The sequence below is a fragment of the Anabas testudineus genome, chromosome 10 (assembly GCF_900324465.2).
Source record: "Anabas testudineus chromosome 10, fAnaTes1.2, whole genome shotgun sequence".
NCBI classification, from domain to species: domain Eukaryota; kingdom Metazoa; phylum Chordata; class Actinopteri; order Anabantiformes; family Anabantidae; genus Anabas; species Anabas testudineus.
In genome coordinates, this window is record NC_046619.1 from 10857193 (window position 1) to 10873978 (window position 16786).

Here is a 16786-nt window from a genome sequence, read left to right on the forward strand (position 1 = left end):
GTCAACGGCCTTGGAGTTGAACAGTTCTTGTTGCTATACGCCTATAACCAATGTTTTATCCTTGTATGGAGTTCTTTTTCTTGCAATATGATCATCTTATATTCATCATGTAACTATAGCATACACCCACATCTGTAACTTCAGGGTGTGTCTCATCTTTAATAAAAAGCTTGTACAAAGGGGAGACGGACGGAGTCGGAGGTGGAAATTCCTGGGTGAAGCATTTATGATGCTAAGATCTCAGGCCGGCTCCCCTTGCAAGTAAAAAGGCCGAGCAGTGTTCTTGTTGTGTTTTATTGTCTTCGTCTCTCAGCGTATGAAAAGTGTTGTGGCTATTTTAGACCCGACAACTACATTCATATAAACCAGAAGACAGAAACCTCACACCTACTGAAACTGATTATTAGTTTTTACATTTTTTTTGTTCGTTACAATGAAAGAAAAACAGACAAATCATATTAGAACAAAAGTGTATTTTACATCCATCCATCCATTTTCCACCGCTTATATGGGGCCGGGTCACGGGGGAAGTAGCTTAAGCAGAGATGCCCAGACTTCCCTCTCCCTAGACACCTCCTCCAGCTCTTCCGGGGGAACTCAGATCATACAGTGTATTTGAAATAAGCCATGTCTTAAACAGAAGAAGAATTGTGTTCTCAACCCAAAAAGAAACAGTTCATCCTTTGCTTTAATGAATTGAACTGGAATATAAAATCACCACATTTAGGAATAATTTGTTTTGAATACACAGCATCAAACTGTAGTAGAACAATTTCCAGATAGCATCAAAATTAGTTCACTGCTAATAGACTTTTAATAGACTTTAAATTCATAGTGAATCACAAAGCTGTAAACAACTAAGCAGTTAGCAGTAAGTTGTTTTGCGAAGAATATAAAGAATTATGACTTTAATGTTATTTCATATACAACAAAGATGAAATTTAACACTAAATATAAATGTGCTGATTTCAGATAAAGTTCACATGCAGAACTTCACATTTGAACCATCAGAACAGAGTTCTCTGGATGATCCATGGTTCTTGGATCAGCAGAACCTTCAGCTATCTTGGATTTCTTTTTCTTCCAAGCAAAGTAGATGGTGATCCCAATTAACAAAAGCATCACAACAGCAGCTTTCAAACTACATATGATCAGGGAAGAATCTGTTTAGATAAAGACATAGAAAACTCACATCACAATTGGTCTGTGACAGCAGAGTCATTTGGTAGTTTTCATGTATTTTACAGTAAGACTCCACTAATAAAAGTCAGACAGTACATTACAGATTTTTGAACAGAGATAAGTAAAAAGGGAAAAAGACATAAACAAAGTGACTGCAGCAGAGTTAGTTTTAAGACTTCAATTTCATTCTTCTTATCGCCTGTAGTTGTGGGTGAAAAACAAAAAACACAGCTCACATTAAAAGTAGGTTTGTGTGGAGACAAATGAAAAGTTAGTTTTCACTTACTGTAGCACGAGACTGAAGTCTGAGTTTGACTGGAGGATGTGATATTAGTGGTGGGTTTGACAGTACTGGACACTTTGATTTCAGTCTACTTACCCATGGTAATAGGAGTTGTAGGTTCAATACACAGTGTGTTATTAGCTTCAAACACACATTTTGATATGTGTGTACCATCAGACAAGGTGCAGTTAATGAATATGAAGCCTGAGGGAAAGATACAGATCAACCATCATGTACAGAGTGACTGTAATCAAGAGCATCAACATGTCCAGTGTGTTGATTGGTTCATGTTGTCACTCACCACAGGTACATAATCTCTTACTACTGGAGACGTGACTGACTTTATTTCTGACTGAGCAGACCAGATGTCCTGAGACGTGTTGTTTCAGAGTGATGATGTTAGTCTCATTATTTCCAGAGAGGAGTTCAGCATCTGTCAGTGTGCGTCCATCCAGAGTCCAGCTGTATTGAGGACTGTCTCCTCCCTCAGAGGAGCAGGAAACCCTCATCTCTCCCTCAAACAGACACTCAGAGTCCAGCAGGACAGAGGACACAGGAGCTGAAGGAAACACACACATGACTTTTGATATTATAACAGAATCTTGTTCATTTTTTTCAGTTATAACAATAATAATATAAACAGGGCAGAAACAGAGTACAAACGTACCTGTACAAAATGAGATGTGTAATGCATGTGGTCTATAAATATTATAATTTCTCCACCAGTTTTAAAAAACTAATTTACCTTGAATGAACAAATGTAGAGTCTGCATAGCTGATATTTCTCCATTTCTATCAAAGATAATAAGCATATATTCACCACCATCATTACTGTTCAGATTATTCATCCTTAATGTTCCATTACTGGGAGTCAAAAATAATTTGTTTTCTTCTGCAAGAAAAATTGTACTATTATTACTGCTCCATCCAAGTAAAGTTGAACGATTTATTTTCCAGTGGAATTTATTAATTTCTGCAGCATCGTTCATCAGCTGAAGAACCAGAGTTCCTCCCAAAGCTCCATAACACTGAGCTCCATCCTGTCTGCCATCACAGTAGGTTTCAATACCTGGAGATTAAAAGAAAAGCTTAAAACTAAATCATAAATATCACAGTTTAGTGATAATCATTTCATTTACCAGAATGACTATGGCAATGTTGTATTTCTTAAAGTGCAGAACACACACATATTACTTGTTTTTTTAATTGATAAAATTTTTTTAATGAAAATGCACAGCTTATTAAATTTTTCCCTTTTAAAAGTATGAATGTTTTATGTGTGTGGTTTATGTTTGTAGGTTAAAGTGATTTCAATTACACATGTATTACTCTTGTATAACTAAGCATCCTAAATCAGAAAATAGGATTTAATGGATTAATCAGTTATAATTGTTGTATTGTCTGCAAGTGTATATTCATGTGAAATTACATATAATGTAGTGTTGTAATTGATCCTTAAAGTAAAAAAAAATACTTTGTTATTGCTGCAGAACATGTTGATCAAATATTAAATTAAGTATTGAAAAATTGTGATAAAAACTGAACGTCTCACCACGAGAGAGTCCGAGTAGCACCACCACCATCAGTCCAAACACAGCTTCCATATCTCCTCACTGTTCAGCCTCTGTTGACTCAGCTTGCAAATTTCAGACAAACTTCTCAATTTCACCTAAAGAGAAACATGTGTATCCTGTTCTGAACAGTTTGAAACATGTTCTTACAGCGATCAGTATCAGTGGAGAAGGTGTGAAAACTTTGGCAGAAGGTTGTGGTTTTCATGTTTTGTGAGCAGAGAGGAGGAAAGGAAGCGGTATTAGCCTCACTTCCCCTTTAGCTTACTAAAAAAAACTATACTGACAGTTTATTTCTTCATGTAAACTTAATACTTGTTTAAGTATATTTCCTAAGTATACTTCATGTAATAAGTATACTAATTACTAATGGTAATGCACTTGTAGTTTAACTACTAAGTTTATTTTTTCAGTACTTCTTAGGACTAAATGGGCATGAAAATATACTTTGAAGTATACTTCAACTAAACTGGTGAATATGTATATGTTTAGTTTAGTACTAGAGTTAAACTACTAGTCAATTTCAAATTACACCTTCTCAGTAACAGAAAACTCAATATCATAGTTAACCTGCTGGAAGTATTACTTAGTTTTGTAAACACACATTAACTGCTTACTTCATGTTGTTTTTGATAAAGTAAGAGAGTCAGAAACATTCTTCTTCTATACTGAAGTAAAATTTGAGACTAACACCTAACATGTCTAAGTCGTCTTTGTATGTTCCAGTGTTAAGACACATTTAGAAAGAGACATCTTGCTGCTTACAAGTAAAAACAAGACCTGTCATCTCTACATCTAATTGTCTTTGTCAAAATAAGCAGATCATATGTTGTGGCTCATATTTATTGTCTCCTTATGAGAAATAACAAACGAGTCACTGCCAGACTTGTACATCAAGTTTTATTGTACATCATGGGGTGTTTAACACAAAACTGTAGCTTAAATTCTTGTTTATACAATGAAGTTTGGTGAAACCTGTGTGAACAAACATAATGGACAATAACGCTGAACTTAATGTCAATAGGTGCCTTTTTAGACAAACATGTCAACTCAAGATAAATATTCTGTGATATTATAGATATCTTTGTTGCCTTTTTCTGTTGCCAGTTTAAACTTCAATTGGAATACAGTCATTACAAGATCATGTAAAAAACTTACAAATATAGTTCTGTCTTGATTCAGAGAAATACATCAACAAGGAAAAAGGAAATAGGTCATACAACAATGTTGTATGTATAGTGTTGGTTGTATTTCTGTTTAACTCAAGTGTCTGGATTATCTCAAAGCTACCAGCTACATTTGAAATGCATCATTTTAGATCTGTTCAACCATCAATCCTGATGTCAAGAGGTTAGATGCAATGGAAACACACTCACAGCGACACAGTATGTAGGCACCTTTGCTCTCAGCTATTTTCTTAAAGTGCTGTAAGACTCATGACTTATTTTCTGATAATGAAAATGGAGATCATCAGCTGACTCTTCTCTGTCCTCTCAACAGACTCTGTCTCCCTCCACTGGAAACTTGATTAAAAGCAAATGGCCTAAAATATGAAATTACTTCTAAAGTTACAACTAAAGCAATAAACTTGTATTTTTGTATACAGAATAAGGGTTAAAAGGAAGATTTTTTTCAGAAATATTATTAATATTCAATGATCACCATTGTCTAACAAATGTATTAATACAGAATTTTTCACTGAATAAACACAACTAAATACATATATAACCTGTAGAGGGAAACCTCACACCTACTGAAAATGATGATTAAAGTTTTCACATCTTTGTTTAAATGTTAGAAAAACTGAAATAATTATTTAAAAGTATAGTTTACATGACTCATATACTTGACTTTCTTATAATTTATGTGATTTTACCTACAAGTTCTAATTACAGTTCTAATTATAATTACAGTTGTGTAAAATTGCACTAGTAAAAACATTGATTCATCTATTATCCTCTCTGCTTGTCTTCTTAAAGGTCAAGTAAGTGCTGGAGCCTATCCTGGCTGTCATTGGATGAGAAGCAGGGTACACTACATATGTTTTTGATTGTTTTTTGTTTTTTTTACAGCTGTCTGCTGCGGATGAAACATTGGTGAGAGTGAACCAAATTAGTAGCGTTGTAACGTGGCACAAAGTGTCACAAAGATGATTTGAAACTCACAGCTGCCAAAACAGCCAAGTGTGATGCGATGTGACCAATTTAGTGTAATGGTTTTTTTTCACACTGGTATTTGATGCATTATATGTTACACATGAATTAAAAACCACTAACTATTTAAAATGTGCCTGAGGTCATCAAAAAAGATAACAGGGTGTAATGTGAGTGGAGTGGAGGTCTATCTCCTTATCTACAGTACTAATGAAGTCTGTGGGTGAAGAAACAGACTGTGACATCATCAGAGTTAACATCATCAAGCTGTTTTCTACTGATTTCATTCACCATACAGAAACATGTTCACTTCCTTAGAGATACTGCTGACATTATTTCTGACTGACCAGACCAAATGTCCTGTCCACAATCCTAAATGTCCCATCACGATGATGTCAAACTGTACAAACTGTGCATAATATGAATACCATAAATTGAACAATTTACCACGAGTGACTCACCATTTGCCTTACCACAGTTTCCATGTCTCTTCACTGATCAGCAGCTGCTGGCCCAGTTACCAGCTTACAGACAAACCTCTCATGTGCATCATGCTCCTGAATGTGCCCCGATGGTGTTTGGCCTGTGGGGTAAATGTGTGAAAACTGTGACTATATTTAGCATCGTTATATTCATCTATTTGAGAGCAGAGAGTTAAGAAAAGGAAGCGGTTTCGCCTTTAGCTTTGTTTATATACAGGAATATGACAATTAGACACCAACAAGATTTTAGTTATGGTTTTACACTGATTACTTTAAACTCTGTTACACCAAATTACATATTTATGGTGTTTACAGCGACCATCTCTGCAACTAAGATCTGCAGTCTTCTCATGATTTCTCCATTCATGCTGAGAACAAAAGATAAAAATTACATACAGTAAACAAATGTTACTTGCCTGTGATATAATTTGAGTGAAACTCAAACAAACTATGCATATGTTGTCACAGCACTGGAGGAGTTATAAGCTTCAGCATCAACTATTAGACAAAAAAATCTGCTTTTGCTACCTGTCATGATCCCAGCTCTCTCCTGGCTGTCTGTTTCCAGTTTTCCCCCTCCCTACCTCGTGACTCTGAGTCTTCATTAGCCACCTGTGCCACTCCCGCTCTTCACCATTTAAGCAGCTCCATGTGCCTCTCCACTCTGCCAGATAATCTCCCACCAACTTGAGGAATCATACTATCCAGTATTCATTTGGACTGACTTCTTGTGATTGAACCTGCCTGATCTGAACCTGCCTCTGCTCTGCCTCCTTACCCGTTTCCGTCCCTGTGTTGGATTACTATGTGTATGACCTGGACCGTCCCTTGACATTGCTATGAGCCTTTTGGATTTCTCTTCTATTTATGGCCCTTCTGTGTCTGACCCTGGATTTTTCTCTCACTCTGCTCCTTGGATTTCTGGAAAACTGTAAACTGTTACCACGTGTTTCACTAACCCCTTTCTGCTTATACAACACAGCTCATTCTTCAGAACATATCATTCCTCCTCGGCTCCTAGTCTACACGTGCTTCATTCTGCTGTCGGCCATCTTGGAAGCTCCACCATATCGAGAGGTTTACAAGCCACCACCACTTCCGGGTCACCACTCATCAACCCACAGTCTTCTCTCTGGTTCACGCCTCCCTGCCTCTCGACCACAGCTCACTAAGACTTCAGTGAGTACTCCTATATAAACATTACCAAGATCCAGTCAGACTCAATCTGTCTCTTCTTCTAGACCACCATACTCACCTGACAGCTCTGTTCGGCTGCTTGTTCCTGAGATTCATCCACTGCGTTATCATTATTAATAAACCTACCTTATCTTACTACTTTCGTGTTGTGTGGTCTGGCAATGGAGTCTGATCCTAGGCTTGTGACACTGATTCTTAATAATATTTAAAGTCACTACTTCATATAAAGTACTAACATCATATTTAGTAATGGTTTGTGGTGCTGTTCAAGGTTTGTTTACATTAATAAATCTTTTGTTACATTTATAAATACTGATACTTGAGCTACATAGCCTTGTTCATCAGACTACTAATAATGGTGTAGACCACGACATAAACAGCAACTTCAGCCCTTCATTTAAAAGTTCTAACGCCATATTCAAACTTCTAATAGATACTATGTCACTGTTGCACATGGAGCAGATGGAGACAGTGAGTGCTGAGAATGGAGGTTGGCAACAGTGGAATGAGTCCAGGAGAGTAATAAGTTTGCAGAAGTACAATGAGAGACTGTCCAAATCCTAACACAAATTATGATGATGGTGTAATCCAAAGTCCAATAAACAGTGTTCTAATACAGTCAAGGGTTAAGTACCGAGGCAGTTGAAACATTAAATCCAACAGACTAATATTTAAGGTCAGGGAGTAATCCAGGTCATACACAGTGAGACAGTACAAAGAGAAGTCCTGCAGGCAAAATCCACAACAGTCCAAGTCAAACACTAGGAGGTCCACACTGAGTCAGAGCAGGAAAGGGAACAAGGGGGGAAAGAACAGTCTCTCTCAATATCTAAGGGGGGAGGCTGAAGGCAGGTTCAGGTAAGGCAGGTCCGGTGAGGGGAGTCGGGCAGAGACAGGTTCAGGTTCGGTACTGTGAGGATGACAAGAACTGAACAGATCAGGAGAGAGGAACTCACGGTACCGGAGGGTCGGGCAAAAGCAGGGTCCAGGGCAGGTAAAGTCAGAATAATCAAGTTGACAGTCCAAAGTGAATCGCTAGATAGTTTTACTCTTGGTTTGAGGTCAGACTATCTGGCAAAGGAGGAAGGCAAACAGATCAACTTATATAGGCCAGGAGAAAACTAGGTGCAGCCAATGCGCAGGTGAGGGTAATTAGGCCCAGAGGAGGAAACAGGATGGGTAATGGGTACTACAAGATAAAACATCAGTTCCATGTTTCCTGCAAGTTGAGCCTCTGTTAACTTAGTCTGCAGTTTTGAAGTTTTATTTTGTGAAAACCTGTTTAGTTGTATGTTTTGTGACAGAAAAAATTATTCTTATATTTTCTTTTCTTCTAATAAACAGACACCCAGAGCCCAGCAGGACAGAGGACACAGAAGCTGGAGGAAACACACATATGACTTTTGATAATCTAACAGAATTTGGTTCGTTTTGTGCAGTCATAATAATAATAATAATAATAATAATAATACAAAAGAGGGCAGATACAGAATACAAAAGTGCATGTACTATATGAGATGTGTAATGTATAGATACTAAAATTTCTCCACGAGCTGATTCTTCTCTGTCCTCTCAACAGACTCTGTCTCCCTCCACTGGAAACTTGATTAAAAGCAAATGACCTAAAATATGAAAAGACTTCTGAAATTACACCTAAAGCAATAAAGTGGTGGATTTTATAATAAAAACCTTAAAAGGCAGCTTGTTTTGAAAAATATTATCAAGACTGTGATATCTAAATATTATTTTATTGATCATGGACTACAACATATTTAATAATACAGAATTATCTACTGTGTAAGCAACACTACATTCATCTACTTTCAAAAATCTCACACCTACTGAAACTGATGACTAAAGCTTTTACATCTTTCTTGTTTGTTACAATCAGAGAAAAACAGACAAATCATATTAGAACAAAAGTTTATTTTACATGATTCATATAATTAACTTTGTAATCATCTGTATAAATATAACCACAGCTTATAATAATTACAGTTGGATAAAAATACATTAAAACATACTAAAGCTAATATAAATACAGAATGCTAAATCAATAGCAGTTACAAACGTAAAGGTGTTTATCTTGAAAACATGATCTTGAACTTTCTTTCCACCTTTGTCACATGAATGTCTCAGATCATACAGTGTATTTGAAATTAGCAATATCTTAAACAGCAGAACAATCTCAACCCAAAAAGAAGTTTTCAATGTTTATATAGATATAAGTAAAATATAACAGCTGTTAACAAGGAAATTATGAATTCATAGTGAACCACAAAGCTGTGAACAACTAAGCAGAAGTTGTTTTGTGAAGAAAACAAAGAATTATGACTCTAAATACAGTAACACACTAAATATAAATGTGCTGATTTCAGATAAAGTTAAAGTTCTGAGACATGTTGTTTCAGACTGATGATGATAGTCTCAGTATTTCCAGAGAGGACTTCAGCATCTCTCAGTTTTATAAAAGTTATTTACATTGAATGAACAAATGTAGAGTCTGCTGAGCTAATTGTTCTCCCTTTTTATTATAGATTTTAAGGGTATAGTCACCACCATCTTTCCTTCTCAAATTATTCATCCTTAATGTTCCATCACTGGGAGTAAAAAAGAATCTGTTGTCTGAAAGAATAATCACACTATTACTACTTCTCCATCTAAGTAAATTTAATTGATTCTTCATCCAGTTAAAACCATTGTATTTTGCACCATCATCCTTCAGCTGAACAACCAGAGTTCCTCCCAAAGCTCCATAACACTGAGCTCCATCCTGTCTGCCATCACAGTAGGTTTCAATACCTGGAGATTAAAAGAAAAAAGGTTTAAAACTAAATCATAAACATAATTATTTCCCGTATGGCTATGGAAATGTTTTATACACTGTATTATGTACTGTGCTTACTTAGGTGTTAAGAAAAAAATATATATTTGTATTGATCCAATTTATTTAATGAAGACGCACAACTCTGTTAATTGTTGCCTTTTAAAACATAAACACATTACATACAAACTTTTTTTGTGTATTATGGTTTATGTAGGTTAAAAGGAATAAAATTACACATGTATAACTAAGCATCTGAAATCTGAAAATAGTATTTAATGGATTGATCTGTTATAATTGTTGTATTGTCTGTAACTGTCTTTTCAGACCCAGTCTGCAAATTTAAGACAAACTTCTCAATTTTACCCAAAATGAAACGCGTATCCTGCTCTGAACAGTCTGAAACGTGTTCTTACATCAATCAGCCTCGGGAGAATGTGTAAAAAGTTTGGCAGAATGTTGTTGTGTTCATGTTTTGTGAGCAGAGAGGAGAAAAGGAAGTGGCATCAGCCTCACTTCCCCTTTAGCTTACTAAAAAAAAGTATTATGAACGTTTATTTCTTTGAATAAACTTAAGACTTACTTATACTTCAAGTACTAAGTAAACTCATTACTAATGATAATGCACTTGTATTTAAGTTTATTTTTTCAGTACTTCTTGGGACTAAATTGGCTTGAAAATATACTTTGAAGTATACTTTAACTGAACTGGTATATATACTTATATATCATAGTTAACTGTCTGGAAGTATTACTGAGTATTGTAAGAAGCGATAAAGAGGGAACACCTGTTGACTGCTTGCTTCCTGTCTTGCTGATGTTTTCAAGTCTATAACACAATCATTTATTACCTAGATAAAACACCACACCACATATCACTTAGGTTACAAATAGGTTATTTAACATTATTATTTAACATTAATAGTTATTTGTCCACTTTTCTTTTCTGTATTCTTGAACACTAAGTATACTTAAATTGAATTTTGTTTAGTATACTGTATGTCTAAGCACATAAAAAGTAAACAGAAAGTATATTTACTTACTTTAAGTTAGAAATACTTTTTTATCATAAGAGTTAGTTAACAAGTAGATGACTATCATGTTCATGATGAACTCAGAAACAATGTTCTTCTATACTGAAATAAGATTTAAGACTAACACCTAACATCTCTGATACATCTTTGTATGTTCCAGTATTAAGACACATTTAGAAAGAGACATCTTTCTACTTACAAGTAAAAACAAGACTTGTCATCTCTCCATCTAATTGTCTTTGTCAAAATAATATTTATTGTCTCTTAATCTGAAATAACAAACAAGTCATGTACAGAGTGACTGTAATCAAGAGCATCAACATGTCCAGTGTGTTGATTGATTCATGTTGTCACTCACCACAGGTACATAATCTCTTACTACTGGAGACGTGACTGACTTTATTTCTGACTGAGCAGACCAGATGTCCTGAGATGTGTTGTTTCAGAGTGATGATGTTAGTCTCAGTATTTCCAGAGAGGAGTTCAGCATCTGTCAGTGTGCGTCCATCCAGAGTCCAGTTGTATTGAGGACTGTCCCCTCCCTCAGAGGAGCAGGAAACCCTCATCTCTCCCTCAGACAGACACTCAGAGTCCAGCAGGACAGAGGACACAGGAGCTGGAGGAAACACACATATGAATTTTCATATTAAAGCAGAATATTGTTGATTTTTTTGCAGTTATAATAATAATAATAATACAAAACAGGACAGACACAGAATACAAACGTACCTGTACAATATGAGATGTGTAATGTATGTGGTCTATAAATATTATAATTTCTCCACCAGTTTTAAAAAAGTTATTTACCTTGAATGGACAAACGTAGAGTCCGCTGAGCTGTTTGTTCTCCATTTTTATTGATGATTGAGAGAATATATTCACCACCATCATTCCTTTTCAGATTATTCATCCTTAATGTTCCATTACTGGGAGTAAAAAACAATCTGTTGTCTGGAAGAATAATCACACTATTACTACTTCTCCATGTAAGTAAATTTGAGTGATTCTTTATCCAGTTGAAACCATGATATTCTGTAGCATCGTTCATCAGCTGAAGAACCAGAGTTCCTCCCAAAGCTCCATAACACTGAGCTCCGTTCTTTCTGCCATCACAGTAGGTTTCAATACCTGAAGATTAAAAGAAGAATCTGAATAAAAAATATCACAGTTTAGTAATAACAATAAAATAAAATAATATGTAATTTTTTTATAACTTATCAAATGTATTTGATAAAGATAAATAACTCTTTTAATTGTCCTCATTTAAAACATTAGTACAGTATTTCAATGCTTAACTGGCAAGTAAAGAAAAACAACTGCATCTTTCTCAGATTACATTATAATGGTAAATATTTCCTGTTGCGCAGCTGAGAATTACACAGCTCTTTGACTGTAACAGGGCTCCTGTTTATTATGTTAACATGATCGAACACTAAGTCAAATTGTGAAACGATCTTCCATGTCAGTTTCTTAATTTAGTTTATAGAGTTACCACTAACAATCATTATATCTTACACTCATTTTGTCACACAAAATACTATAAAAAGATGCACAAGATTGATCTGTGCAGCACAGTATCAGTATAAAGACCAATTACCTTAATGTTTTTTGTGTATTATGGTTTATGTCTGTAGGTTAAAGGAAATTCAATTACACATTTATTACACGTGTACAGGTGTAATTGTATATTGATGTGAAATTAAATATAAAGTAGTGTGCTGCAAAACATGTTCAAATATTATATGAAGTACTGAAAAAGTGTCAGGAGATAATAATTGAACGCCTCACCGTCAGATACTCCGAGTAGCACCACCATCAGTCCAAACACAACTTCCATGTCTCCTCACTGTTCAGCCTCTGTTGACTCAGTCTGCAAATTTCAGACAAACTTCTCAACTTCACCCAAAGAGAAACATGTGTATCCTGCTCTGAACAGTCTGAAACGTGTTCTTACAGCGATCAGCCTCAGTGGAGAATGTGTGAAAACTCTGACCAAGCAGAACGTTGGTTAAGTTTAAACAAGTTGGTTAGTTTATGTTTTGTGAACAGAGAGGAGAAAAGGAAGTGGCATCAGCCTCACTTCCCCTTTGGCTTACTAAAAAAACTATACTGACAGTTTATTTCTTCATGTAAACTTAAGACTTGTTTAAGTATATTTCCTAAGTATACTTCAAGTACTAAGTAGACTAATTACTAATGGTAATGCACTTGTAGTTTAATTATGTTTATAATATATATATATAAATATATATATATATATATATATATATATATATATATATATATATATATATATATATATATATATATATATATATATATATACATATATATATATATATATACAGTACAGACCAAAAGTTTGGACACACCTACTCATTCAAAGAGTTTCCTTTATTTTCATGACTATGAAAATTGTAGATTCACACTGAAGGCATCAAAACTATGAATTAACACATGTGGAATTGTATACATAACAAAAAAGTGTGAAACAACTAAAAAAAATGTCATATTCTAGGTTCTTCAAAGTAGCCACCTTTTGCTCTGATTACTGCTTTGCACACTCTTGGCATTCTCTTGATGAGCTTCAAGAGGTAGTCACCTGAAATGGTCTTCCAACATTCTTGAAGGAGTTCCCAGGGATGCTTGGCACTTGTTGGCCCTTTTGCCTTCACTCTGCGGTCCAGCTCACCCCAAACCATCTCGATTGGGTTCAGGTCCGGTGACTGTGGAGGCCAGGTCATCTGGCGCAGCACCCCATCACTCTCCTTCTTGGTCAAATAGCCCTTACACAGCCTGGAGGTGTGTTTGGGGTCATTGTCCTGTTGAAAATTAAATGATGGTCCAACTAAACGCAAACCGGATGGAATAGCATGCCGCTGCAAGATGCTGTGGTAGCCATGCTGGTTCAGTATGCCTTCAATTTTGAATAAATCCCCAACAGTGTCACCAGCAAAGCACCCCCACACCATCACACCTCCTCCTCCATGCTTCACGGTGGGAACCAGGCATGTAGAGTCCATCCGTTCACTGAGCTGAAGAGTTTTCCTAGGTGTCGACTGTGTGGTGCTGGTACCACCAGATGTCGTTCACTGGTCGAGCGCAGTGGACAGGAGGGGACATAGACCTGAATGATTGAATTGAGATAAGATGGAGCTGTAGAGTTGACCACTCTGTAGGCAAGAGACAGAGCTTTGAACTTGATCCTTGCAGCCACAGGAAGCCAATGCAAAGATCTGAAGAGCGGTGTGACATGAGACCTTTTTGGTTGATTAAAAATGAGGCGTGCTGCTGCATTTTGGATCGTCTGTAATGGTTTGGTCGTGGATGCCGGTAACCCCATCAGCAGTGCATTGCAGTAGTCAAGACGAGATATGATCAACGCCTGTACAATGAGTTGGGTTGTGTACTCCGTCAGGGGGGTCTGATCTTTCTGATGTTGTGGAGGGCATATCTACATATCTACACGACCTAGAAATGTGTTCCGTGAAGGTCAGTTGGTCATCAAAGATGACCCCCAGGTTTCTGGCCGTCTTAGCGGGGACAATCACCGCAGATCCAATATTAATGCTGATGTTGTGTTGTGTTGAAGGTCTGACAGGAAAGAATAGGACTTCAGTCTTGGGAATGTTAAGTTGAAGGTGTCTTTCTCACATCCAGGCAGAGATGTCAGAGAGACAGGCAGAGATGCAAGACGAATTTTGTTTAGCATATGTCTGATAAACACATAAAAAGTAAATGGAGAGTATATTTACCTATTTTTAGTTTGATATACTTTTAGTTTGTTAGTTGTACTGGAAACACACACAGTGACACAGTATGTATGCACCTTCACTCTGAGCTGCTTTCTCACAGTGCTCTAAAAGTCATGATATTTATAATAATCTATGTTCATCAGCTGATTCTTCTCTGTCCTCTCAACAGACTCTGTCTCCCTCTACTGGAAACTTGATTAAAAGCAAATGGCCTAAAATATGAAATGACTTCTGAAATTACACCTAAAGCAATAAACTGGTTGATTTTATACTGAATACCTTGAAAGGCAGCTAGTTTTGAAAAATATCATCAAGGTCTTGATATCTAAATGTAAATTTTGTTTTGAATAGAAAGCATCAAACTGTAGTAGAACAATTTCCAGATGGCATCAAAATAAATTCACTGCTAATAGACTTTTAATGTTTATACAGCTATAAGTAAAATATAACAGCTGTTAACAAGGAAATTATGAATTCATAGTGAAACAAAGCTGTGAACAACTAAGCAGAAGCTGTTTTGCGAAAAATACAAAAGATTATGACTCTAATGTTCTTTAATATACAACAAAGATGAGATTTAACACTAAATATAAATGTGCTGATTTCAGATAAAGTTCTAGTTCAGATGCAGAACTTCACATTTGAACCATCAGAACAGAGTTCTCTGGATGATCCATGGTTCTTGGATCAGCAGAACCTTCAGCTATCTTGGATTTCTTTTTCTTCCAACAAAAGTAGATGGTGATCCCAATTAACAAAATGATCACAACAGCAGCTTTCAAACTACATATGATCAGGGAAGAATCTGTTTAGATAAAGACATAGAAAACTCACATCACAATTGGTCTGTGACAGCAGAGTCATTTGGTAGTTTTCATGTATTTTACAGTAAGACTACAGAAATAAAGTCACACGGTGCATTACAGATGTTTGAACAGAGATAAATAAAAAGGGAACAGGACATAAACAAAGTCACTGCAGCAGAGTTAGTTTGATGAAACACTTAAATTTCATTCTTCTTATCACCTGTAGTTGTGAGTGTAAAACACAAAGAAACACAGTTCACATTAAAAGTAGGTTTGTTTGGAGACAAATGAAAAGTTAGTTTTCACTTACTGTAGCACGAGGATGTGACATTAGTGGTGGGGTTGACAGTACTGGACACTTTGAGTTCAGTCTACTTACCCTTGGTAGTAGGAGTTGGAGGTTCAATACACAGTGTGTTATTAGCTTCAAACACACACGTTGATATGTGTGTACCATCAGACAAGATGCAGTTAATGAATATGAAGCCTGAGGGAAAGATACAGATCAACCATCATGTACAGAGTGACTGTAATCAAGAGCATCAACATGTCCAGTGTGTTGATTGATTCATGTTGTCACTCACCACAGGTACATAATCTCTTACTACTGGAGACGTGACTGACATTATTTCTGACTGAGCAGACCAGATGTCCTGAGACGTGTTGTTTCAGAGTGATGATGTTAGTCTCAGTATTTCCAGAGAGGAGTTCAGCATCTGTCAGTGTGCGTCCATCTAGAGTCCAGCTGTACTGAGGACTGTCCCCTCCCTCAGATGAGCAGGAAACCCTCATCTGTCCCTCAGACAGACACTCAGAGTCCAGCAGGACAGAGGACACAGGAGCTGGAGGAAACACACACATGACTTTTGATATTAAAACAGAATCTTGGTCATTTTTTGCAGTTATAATAACAATAATACAAAACAGGACAGATGCAGAATACAAACGTACCTGTACAATATGAGATGTGTAATGTATGTGGTCTATAAATATTATAATTTCTCCACCAGTTTTAAAAAAGTTACCTTGAATGAACAAATGTAGAGTCTGCAGAGCTGTTTGTTCTCCATTTTCATTGATGATTGAGAGGGTAATATTCAATGTCACCAACCATGCATTCCTTCTCAGATTATTCATCCTTAATGTTCCATTACTGGGAGTAAACAAGAAATCTTTTTTTTTGAAAGAATAACTGTACTATTATTACTTCTCCATCGAAGCACATTTACTTGATTCTTTTTCCAGTTTAAAATATAAATTTTTGTAGCATTGTCGATCAGCTGAAGAACCAGAGTTCCTCCAAAAGCTCCATAACACTGAGCTCCGTTCTGTCTGCCATCACAGTAGGTTTCAATACCTGGAGATTAACAGAAAAACGTTTTCAAACTAAATCATACATTTCACAGTTTGGTGATAATCATTTCATTTTCATTTGTTAAGAAAAAAAGTATTTTATAATTGCTAAAATCTATTTGATAAAGATACATAACTCTTTTAAT

The 16786-nt window shown here is 36.0% G+C and overlaps 2 protein-coding genes and 1 pseudogene across 5 annotated transcripts; all 3 read right to left on the reverse strand.

Moving 5' to 3' along the window:
• LOC113160807 overlaps window positions 1-16786 on the reverse strand; it is a 62386-nt pseudogene that overhangs the window by 45034 nt on the left and 566 nt on the right.
• LOC113160814 (protein turtle homolog A-like) lies at window positions 1148-3153 on the reverse strand. Its single transcript, XM_026358252.1, has 5 exons — window positions 3018-3153; window positions 2211-2534; window positions 1767-2024; window positions 1469-1669; window positions 1148-1163 (listed from the first exon to the last, which is right to left on the reverse strand). The coding sequence occupies exons 1-4, from the start codon at window positions 3067-3069 to the stop codon at window positions 1554-1556; spliced, it is 750 nt and encodes a 249-aa protein (XP_026214037.1). The 5' UTR covers window positions 3070-3153; the 3' UTR covers window positions 1148-1163; window positions 1469-1553.
• LOC113160809 (contactin-4-like) lies at window positions 1637-13913 on the reverse strand. 4 transcript variants are annotated; one of them, XM_026358245.1, is made up of 5 exons: window positions 13329-13913; window positions 12515-12596; window positions 11534-11854; window positions 11085-11342; window positions 8852-9670 (listed from the first exon to the last, which is right to left on the reverse strand). In XM_026358245.1, the coding sequence occupies exons 2-5, from the start codon at window positions 12561-12563 to the stop codon at window positions 9342-9344; spliced, it is 957 nt and encodes a 318-aa protein (XP_026214030.1). In that variant the 5' UTR covers window positions 12564-12596; window positions 13329-13913; the 3' UTR covers window positions 8852-9341. The 4 variants fall into 4 exon arrangements, 2 of the variants coding, with proteins under 2 accessions (XP_026214030.1, XP_026214029.1); XM_026358244.1 differs by lacking the exon at window positions 13329-13913 and adding an exon at window positions 12681-12762; XR_003298715.1 differs by lacking the exons at window positions 8852-9670; window positions 13329-13913 and adding an exon at window positions 1637-1698 and having other exon boundaries at window positions 11017-11342; window positions 12515-12732.

Bases quoted from the DNA above. Each gene is read 5' to 3' on its own strand.
- LOC113160814 (XM_026358252.1), bottom strand. From the start codon at position 3,069: ATGGAAGCTGTGTTTGGACTGATGGTGGTGGTGCTACTCGGACTCTCT. The intron at 2,025-2,210 runs GTAAATTAGTTT...TGTTTCCTTCAG, and splicing joins TCTACATTTGTTCATTCAAG to CTCCTGTGTCCTCTGTCCTG. The intron at 1,670-1,766 runs GTGAGTGACAAC...TCTTTCCCTCAG, and splicing joins TAAGAGATTATGTACCTGTG to GCTTCATATTCATTAACTGC.
- LOC113160809 (XM_026358245.1), bottom strand. From the start codon at position 12,563: ATGGAAGTTGTGTTTGGACTGATGGTGGTGCTACTCGGAGTATCTGAC. The intron at 11,343-11,533 runs GTAAATAACTTT...TGTTTCCTCCAG, and splicing joins TCTACGTTTGTCCATTCAAG to CTCCTGTGTCCTCTGTCCTG. The intron at 9,671-11,084 runs GTGAGTGACAAC...TTTAATCTCCAG, and splicing joins TAAGAGATTATGTACCTGTG to GTATTGAAACCTACTGTGAT.